The sequence below is a fragment of the Centruroides sculpturatus genome, unplaced genomic scaffold (genome assembly GCF_000671375.1).
Source record: "Centruroides sculpturatus isolate CEXI.00-Female unplaced genomic scaffold, Cexi_2.0 scaffold352, whole genome shotgun sequence".
Taxonomy (NCBI): domain Eukaryota; kingdom Metazoa; phylum Arthropoda; class Arachnida; order Scorpiones; family Buthidae; genus Centruroides; species Centruroides sculpturatus.
Window position 1 is genome coordinate 534,929 of NW_019384489.1, and position 10,088 is coordinate 545,016.

Sequence of the window (10,088 nt, forward strand, 5' to 3'; positions counted from 1 at the left end):
CATGCCTTACGCCGCCCTTGGTCATAGAAATGATGTAATTTGAATATAAATTATTTATAAATACGTATGTCAAGTTATATTTTTATTACTACGTAAAATATATTTAAGAGTTTACGGCTACTGTGCCGGGTGAGACGTTGTTAAAACAAAAAATGTTATGCATTCCATCACGTACATAAACAGTGTCGTAATTCGCCAAGTGCAAATCAGCAAATTCGTAAAATTTTTGTTTATTTTGAACAATCCGGATAATCGAAAATCCGGATAATGGAGGTCCGGATAATGGAGGTTCTACTGTATTTACAATAATGAAACTGCAAAACAAAAAAATTGCTCTGACTAAAGTTAATGAAGTGGGACCAACAAGTTTTCGTATAGACTTAACAGTGAACCTTTGCCACTCAGCAAAGCCTAAATTCAGTGACAATCATCTACAGTGTAAGAACTTTAATTTGATACCTGAACCATTTCTGTATCTTCAGTTGTTTACTTAAACTAAGTCAGAAAATTTATAAATATATGCTCTTTGGCTATTTTAATTTCACATACTGGAACAAGTTTTATCATTAGCACTTCTGTAACAATGATTTTTTTTGGCGGTATGTAAATCTAAAATAAATGAGCAATTACTTATTGTGACATCATCACAATGCCAAGTTGCAATTTTTAATCATATTTTTTTAAAATTAAATAAATTAATATGTTCACCATCTCAAGTTATTAGTGTCTTTCCCTTGTACATCATAGTTTTCCCGATAACCATCTATGTGACTTCATTCAGGTGAAAATTTTTCAATTTAATTCTCGTGACTTTCAATCTAGACCAGGAACTTCCTGGTAACACCATTCTTGAGATTAAGGAAGGACTGACAGACAGATGAATGACAGTGGGAATTTATAGGTCTACAATTTTTTCAAATTGCAGCCCAATAATTTTAATTCATTCCTATCTATTATAGGATGTTTCTGAAATTCTCCCAAAAAAACTGAAATCATTTATACCAGTCAAGCTAAATATATTTTTTCTTTTAATTCATTTCACCCTTTGGGCACTAAGAAGGTGCTTTTCTAGGACAATCACAGGTTCAGCTGAGTCTATAATAGAGAAAATCATATTGTAAAGGACAAAATCCTAATACAAACTGTCCATGAAAAATTTATGAGGTTGTTCACTTGCTCAGATTCAATCATGAGTCCTGAGTTCAGCAGACTTAAGTGAGAAAGACAGCAGAGTTCAGCAGTCTTTCTCACTTCAGCCATCTGTCCATCATCAAGATATAATTTTTTAAAGTAAAAGATATATTGCAACTCTAAAAAGTCCACAATTTTTTCAATATTTATTACAGTAAGTAATCTTTACTTTAAAATTAAGATTATAATAAATTAATAAAAATANTATATCATTTGATTTCAAGATATTTTGTATACCTTAAAAATAATTAATTCTATACCAGGATTTCCCGGGATCCCGGGAAACAGTTCACTTTTATCCCGGGATCCCGGGACAAGCAAAAGACCGGAAAATGAGAAACCCTACTGGCCACAATTAAAGTTTCGCTGAGAGCACAATGTAGCCAATAAGCAAAGTGACACCTAAATTTGTATACAGATTAACAAAAAGAATGTGGAAAAGGAACAAAACAAAAACATAATGAAAATGCAGCTATTTGTTTTTTTTTGTTGCTTTCTGCAGTGTCTGTTTATAAACATAAGGAATGTTCCTCAATGTGTGCACCATTGTTCAAGTGCAAAATTTGAAGGCAATGAACAGTGCTGACCACAACTGCTCTCTAATGATGTTTTGCACATACAGAATAATACGATCCTTTAAAGTCTGCCAAATTTGCAACCTTTCCATGATAACTGTATATATGCCAAAGTTCCCCTAGCAAAAGTTTTTGGATTAAATTTTTTTCTTTACAAAATACTTTTTCTCATCCTTTGCATAGTCTGTATACAAATTTTGGTGTCATCTGCTTATTTGTTAAGGTTACAAAGTTCTCCAAATAGGAAAACTCTAATTATGGTCCCCATGAATATGAAAGATGAATTTCAATTTTTTCAATTCATAAAATTAAAAAAAATGTGATTTTAGCCAGTGTGTTATTTGTGGATGACTGCATTACAAATTATTTGGACATATTTTCTATTCTGCTAGTTTCTTTTTCTTTCCTAACTGGGCCATTACTAACTACATTTTATTAAATTTTGTACTTTTGTAAAATTACTATACATCAGCAATATATAAAAAATTTTATTTGTTTCCTTGTTGCTCAGTTTGTACATTAAACACAAGTCAGACTTGTGTTTAAACACAAGTCAGACTTGTGTTTAATGTACAAACTGAGCAACAAAGTAATTATAAGCATTACTGGAGAGAGCAGTTGTGGTCATTAATTATGATTAATAAATTATTATTAATCATCATATATATTTGATATTTTATAGACAGAAAATAGTTTTATGCTATTGGTAGATTGCATAGAAGGCAAATCAAAAGCATTTTGACCTAAAAGGCCCATTGTGCACTCCATAGATTACATCAGAAATCTGAACTCTACAAAAAAAAATTCTCTAAAGGAAAGCTGGGAAAGATTGCCATGGGTCAAAAAGCAAAAACCCAGATAAACAAATCTGCCCGAAGAAATGCCTGCAAAGTCACAAAATAGGTGCAGGAGAATCTCCTCAGAGAACTGTAAAAGCAGCAAAAGGCTGAAAAAAAGGTTACACTTGATATGGATGCTTATGAAAGTGACTAAAAACCAGCCACATACCAATAAAAAAATAAACATAATTCTTACTAAAAGCAAAACAATATGAAAGATTTGCTCCTACATATGTTTATTTTCTAAAATAAAATAATTTTAGTTATTTATTTAATTATTTTTAACTGTATATTGTTTATTTAATAATTATTAATAATATTTATATAATTTGATTATTGTTTGAAAGAAAAACTACCAAAAACAATGCACATAGACATTATCAGATTCCAAACAGAAACTAAATTTTACTGCCAAAGAGGGCAAAATAATTTCTTAACATGACGCCATCTATTGGAGGAATAGTGAAATAAACATTTAACAACAATGAATGTATCAGAGATATTAAAATTAAAGTTTCTAGAGCATTTTTCACAATGAATGTATATGATGTACAGTACATCAAAGCCAAAAAAGCAATCACTGCATATAAATGTATAGGATGCAACAGTGACTGAGAAGGGTTAATCTTTCCTGTTTTAAATGATCGAAGACAATCTATGACTAACTAGAGAAAGTATAGGAAAAATACTAACTAGTTTGAAGCTTTTGAAGAAAGATAACATTCCTTTCTTTTGATAATACTGACATTGTCATTTATTCACTCATGCCCTGGTCCCAAAAACTGTCGAGACCAGTGAATGAGTGAATTACCTGATGTACAACAAGTGATATTTATCTCTGGTTATTTTACAAAAATACCAAAACTGAACATACTAGAAGACCTGGAGAATCAGGAATGAATCTGGACTGATCAAAAATCTGCAGGAATTTTTTTTGAGAAGTGGTCTGTCAGACTCATCCCTCATCACCTGACCCCACTGTAAAAGCCTGGCACCTCCAAAACAAATTTGATAAAAGGTCTTCTTGGTGCATTTTATCAAGGTGAAAAGAGTTTATAATGACTGCAATTTTTTTTAAAGATAAAAAAAAAACGGTGTTTGGGAAAGAATATTTATTAGATCATAGTCAATTGACATCTTGCCAGATTGAAGTTGTATAATGCAGCCAAATTATGTGTTAAATCTATCTCTTTATTTAGAATCATAGGAAGATTACTCTCTCTCTGCTGCTTCTTTTAATCGTTAGAAAATTTTAACTAATCATATAAAATCTTTCTTAATAAAACATCTTTGTGACTTGGATTGAGAGGCAAAAGTTTTAAGTGTAAAACTGTTAGATATCAGATTGGGAACATTCATGATACACTTCTCACTCTTGCTGTAAAAGAAAGAAAGCATGACTCTGAAATTTCACCCATGGCTACCTACTACTTTAGCTTGTGGATTGAAAGATTTTAATTTTAGTCTCTTTAGTTTGTGTGACACTCACTTCTAGGTTAATATTTGTAGGCAAATCTTCGTAAAATAAGAAGTCAATCTATATGAGGCTGTAAAAGTAACAAGGAATTGCATTCAATTTTTACAAGAATACAAAGAAAATGATTGGAGCAATCTATTTCAAGTGCTATTGAAGTTATTAATAAACTTAAAGTTGAGCTTAAATTTCAAAGTGTAAAAAGAATAAGATATATTAAATAACAAAATAATTATGAACATAGAGATGAACCTATTACAACACCCAGAAAACAATTCAAAATCAAATTTTTCAATGTATTACTCAGCACAGCATTAACATTAAATGCTATTTTATAATCTCATTTTTCTTAAAATACATTAAATAATTTACTTTTCTTTGTATTTATGTAAATGCTAAACTATCTTACAGTAAAAATAAAAGCGAAGACAAATTCACTTTAGATTAAAAAGTAAAAAAATAAACCAGAAAAGAGTTGCTCCACTATCCCAGCAACATTTAAAATTTTGATGGTGCCATCTGTTATCATATATTTATTATATCTGTTATTATATATTTTATTAAAAAAACTTAAATGGCAAAAAGCTTAATTTTGACAGTAGGGATGAGTTTTATAAAAAAAATTATAAATGCTAACCACTAAAACACAAACTTCCCTGTAAAATTTCAGAAATTTTCAACAAAAAGCACAAGAGCTTAAAAGAGGGTTAACAAAATCATGCCCCCAAAAAAAATCCTCATTTTTTTCAATTTCTTGACATTTCATGGTGTCCCAAGTCCAAAAATGTAAAAATCTTTGGGTAAATTTGTTGACCAATTGCCAGACTTTCCCTCTGTTATACAAGGTGCATTCAAGTTGTAAGGTCTCCTATTTTTTTTTATAGGGGAAGAGAACAGGTAGCAACGTGTAGTTTTTTTTAAACGAAGCGAACACTGTTTGTGGTCACATAACAGAGAGGGTAGCACCACATGGCACATGGAACTCTAGCAGCAGCAGTTCGAGTGAGAGATGTTTTTGAGACTTAAAATGGCAATGTTTTCATTATAAGAACAATGTGTAATCATTCATTTTCTGCACTTGTGTAGAGTGACATCCACCAAAATTAATTTCCAGTTGAGTGACACGTGGTGAAAGTGTCATGGATGTGAAAAATGTGTGTTCGTGGGTGCAACAACTCAAAGAAGGGCAAACATCATATGACAACAAACCAAAACATCTATGCCTGCAAACCAGCCAGTCTGACAATATGATAGTGCAGGTGAAGCAACTTGCTCCAAGTGCACAATCAAGTTGTCATCATGAATTGCTTCCAGGTTTGCGAGAAAAATGGCCAGAAAAGGCTGCACGTGTGCTCTTCCATCAAGACAATGCTCCAGCTCATTGGGCGACGTTAACAAAGGAGTTTTTTTGTAAAAACAACTTTTAAGTGGTTTCTCATGGTCCCTACTCACCTGACCTTGCTCCTAGCAATTTTTGGCTTTTTTCAATGATGAAGGACACTCTCCATGGTCACACATTTTCCAGTCATGCCACTCTAGCATCAGCAATTTTCCAGTGGTCAAAACAGAGACCTAAAGAAGCATTCACAGCAGCCATGATGTCATGGTGTCGGCATTGTGAAAAATGTGTACGTCTGCAGGGAGATTATGTTAAAAGTGACAGAAGTTTCAATTTGTTTGTGTAAGTATTTTGTCAGAAAAAAAATGGGAGACCTTAGAATTTGAATGCACCATGTATATAACAACCAGGAAAGTAAAAACTAAAAGATTCAGTGTTTTCATATGTACATTTTTCTCACATCTCAGGAAAAACAAAGCTATATTAGCAGACAGACCTTTATTTGAAAGGTTCAATAATAAAAAATTATCTACAAAACATTCCAAAAGTGTGAGAGGGATAAAAATGTAAAAATTGAACTTTTTAGTACTTCTAATTCTCTAAACTGTCTTACAGTATTAAAATTGTTGAAACAAGTAAAAGCAATTATATCTATAATTTACAGCTTTCCATTGCTCATGTTTATCTAGTGTTTAGTTATATTTTTATTAAAACATTTCAAGCATTGCCTCTTTGAAAGTATCTATTAATCAAATTATAATGAATGTTCTTTTAATAAAAATTACTATTAGGATATACATATAAAAAGTTCTTCCCTGAAAAAGATTTTGAGAGTCTGCAATAAGATATTATTCTAACTATAAAGATATTAAACTGAATGTTAAATTTTTAAGTATTTGTAATAATAAAGTACATTATTATTAACTAGCTGTACCCAGCCACATGTCGCTGTGGATCAAAATGTATAACACTCCCCACAGGAGGAATTTCAAAAAATCCCTTTTTAGTGTACATTCTCTGACATATCCTATTAAAACACAATCAAAAGTGCAAAAAAACCGCATCTAAAATATTATAATAGAAGCTGAATTCTTCACGGTCAGCTTTAATCCTGTCCCTCTTCCCCATGGGGGGATTTCAACATCTGTGTAATATAAAAACATGTGCTTATTCGAATGCAACACTGTGCCAAAATTTCAAAACAATTGGTTAAGAACTTTCGGAGATTTAAGATTTTGAACAAACGAACATTTACATTTTTATTTATATAGATTTTAATGTTAATGTAAATATATAATCCAATAATAATGAATGACAGTTTTTATTCACATTATATTTTATATGTTTTTTTGATAAAGTTATTATACAAGTTCATAATTTCATTACTAATATTTGATCCATGTGTATTACTAAGGATGTGATAAATAAATAATTTATTCCAAATTTTTGCAGGATATAGGAAAATATTTTTCTTATAACTGGCAAATAATAATAATTTATATCATAGAATATGTGTAACATTTACCTGAATACATTTTCTTGCAGCCATCTTCCAGCAATATCAAAATAATATAAGGTATATTTTGTAAACAGTGTTATGTACTGATATAAAATTTCCCCTATTTCTGAAATAAACCTCACTATCTTCTCCACATATAATGGTATGTGTTCAGATAACTAAAAAAAAAAAGTTTGAAAATTAAATTCTATTCTTATGTAAATATCTAATTTATTTAAATTAGATTTTATATTAAAACATACCCAATCTAGAATTGGTGGAATTTTAATAATTAACCATTCTCTTATATCTGCGGTACTGTCCCAAACATATTCACAAAACAGGAAAAAGTTTTCCCAAAACAATTCTAAATAAGGCCTACAGATGTTGCATGCTTTAGAATAATATACCGGAACATTTTTATTTAACCATCTGAAATACAAAGAATTATTATTATTATTATTATCATTTATAATTGATTTTGAAATACTATTTCAAAAATACTTTAACATATGCTAACTTTCAGAGATATAATAAAACATGTATACAAATTTCATTTATGAAATAAAGACTATTTAATCTAATCATAACAAGATTAAAAACACACAAACATAGAAGCCAATACTTTTTATCATCAGAAATACTTTTAAATCATTCCAGTTTATAAATCTGTTTCTTCTTATGATAAATTTTAATATTTTACACTTACTTTTTTGATGTTTAGAAAAGTCCAACCAAAATAACTAAATTCTTAAAAACTTCAAAAATCTCACAATCTATTTTACAAAAAATTTTAACAACTTTTCCTTCTTTTAAATGAGGACAATTTTATTTTTATGGCATTTTTTATGACTACAGACAGCAGTTATTATTAATGAGTACAGACTTGTGACAAACTATTTTCTTTCAAAAATTCATAAATGTGTTTAGGGTCAACATTTTAAATTATCTTGTTTATTTTATACGCAGTTTGTTTGTATCCTTTGAATTTCTATTACAGAAATTAAAATTTCAAGTATAGTGCATTCTTGCCAATACAAAGTTATCATTATATGGGGGCTCTCAAATTAGTGAAAAATTTGTAAACAGGTAAACATTATAAAATGTGGGATATTTTTGCATAAAAAGTTACCTTAATTTTTAGTTAATTTTCTTCTTTACACAACTTTCCACTAAAAATTCTGTTCTGTAAGGTAAGGTAGTATTCTCCAGTGTAATATCACAACACAATTACTTTATTTAATTAATAACAACAAACTGATATTTGGAAGTACATGATAAGCCAGTCAAATGGCATTGACTCAACATTATAAAACTCCTCACTTTGTGTGAATAAACTATTCACTTACTCATTTGGTATATATCAATGAATCAAATAATTTGTTTTAAATGAGTTACAATCATTCATTTCAGTAGTGCTACTGTAATAGAAAATAATCCACTCATTTTATTTTATATTATTAATGAAATTAAATTATGCAATGACTTGTTCATTTGGAAGATGTAATTTTAATTTTACTTTTCCGGCTCAAATAATAAGCCCATAAATAAATAGCAAGAAATAGAAAACAGTACGTAACAATTTAAAAGGTGTAAAAAATTTTATTATGATAATTATAGGAAAATTTGGCATTAATAATTTTTGCTAGATATGATGATAAAATGTTTCTATTTCTTAATATACAGGAAATTTGAATAACAAATGATTATGCTTTATACTTACTCCAATGATTTTTGAGAATAAGAAGTAATCCTTCCTCTAGCTTGTTCACAGGCATTCAATATACCAGATTCCTTTAAAAATTTTCCTGAACGAGACCCTATAAAATGAACAAACATTAATAAAAAAAAATTTGAATGCACATTGTAACATAATTAACCAATTTTTCTCAGTTATACGATCTGCAGACTACTAAAATAGTCTTTCATATCGCATATCTAGGGCCTGATCATCGCATAGACAAATGAGACAGTTTGACTGGATCCTAGACATTTATCTATTTTGAAAAGATTTGTAAATAAGATAGTTTACTTTTCTGTTGGACAACTGTATATAATAAACAAAAAGCAAAAATATATTGCTTTTTATATGGTTATCGTGAATTCTAAAAATCTAAAGAAAATGTGTTCTTATGTTTATTCTTATTGAAAGAAAACTCCCAATAATTTAGAATTTTTTTTATAGTGATAAGAATAATAATAACTATATGTATTCTTAACATCCTGTGAAATATTGTTAAATAACTTTGCTTTTATTTTTTATTAAGCAGCTGCAGTGTCCATATGTGATTTAACAGAAATAATAGTAACAAGATTTATTAATTGAAAGAGCTGGGAGCGGGCCCAGTAAGAAGAAAATGTCTAGGGCCCCAAAGTGGGTTAATCCGGCCCTGGGCATATTTTTCGCTCCTACTCCACCATTGATTCCTGAGAACATTATTCCTAATATTGAGTTGCTCATAAAGGGGATGAATATCACTAAACAAGATTACATCAGATGGAAGACAAGGTTCTGGGCAGAAAGTGAGAAGCAAGGTAACAAAGAAGAAAGGCGGTTCAACAAAAGCATAAAAGAAGCAAGAGATTGGCTACAAATGAATGATATTGTGCTCATAAAGGCAGATAAATCCAAGGGTATAGTGCTCCTCAAACGAGAAACATATAACCAGAAAATAAATGAACTCATCAACAACACAGAATGTCTTATTGCTCCTGATAACTATTTAGAAACATTACAGCAAAGAGTTAGGAAATTCATGTTAACTCCGTTAGCGAATCATTTGAATATGGAAAGAGGGATCATTCGAGCACCAAGGGCTCCAAGAATCTTTGCATTTGGGAAAACACACAAACCAGGATCACAGTTATGCCCAGTGGTAGAAAAGTGCAATGCACCCACTTTCAGTATAGAAAAACGACTGGTTAAATTTATACGGGAAAAAATCAAGGAGTCACCCTATTCAATAAAAAACTCGCTACAATTGGTGCAGAAACGAGAAAATATTACACTTAAGGATGAGGAGTTAATGACTGTCTTAGATTACAAGGCCTTATATCCATCCATTAAATTACCTCCTTGCTTTTGTGCCTTGAGAGATTTTTTATTTGCTAACATCAAAAATGCTATTAAATACCATCAGCACATTTTGGAATTATCTGATTTGATTTGCCA

The 10,088-nt window shown here is 30.1% G+C and overlaps 1 protein-coding gene across 2 annotated transcripts in view; it reads right to left on the reverse strand.

The window, feature by feature from the left end:
- Positions 1-10,088, reverse strand: part of LOC111621713 (transmembrane protein 214-A-like) — a 61,784-nt gene that overhangs the window by 12,359 nt on the left and 39,337 nt on the right. For both annotated transcript variants that reach the window (XM_023363938.1, XM_023363939.1), the window contains exons 3-5: positions 8,640-8,736; positions 7,180-7,348; positions 6,944-7,095 (exon numbers count right to left, since the gene is read on the reverse strand). In XM_023363938.1, the coding sequence (XP_023219706.1) occupies positions 6,944-7,095; positions 7,180-7,348; positions 8,640-8,736 (418 nt within the window). The remainder of the gene's footprint in view (positions 1-6,943; positions 7,096-7,179; positions 7,349-8,639; positions 8,737-10,088) is intronic.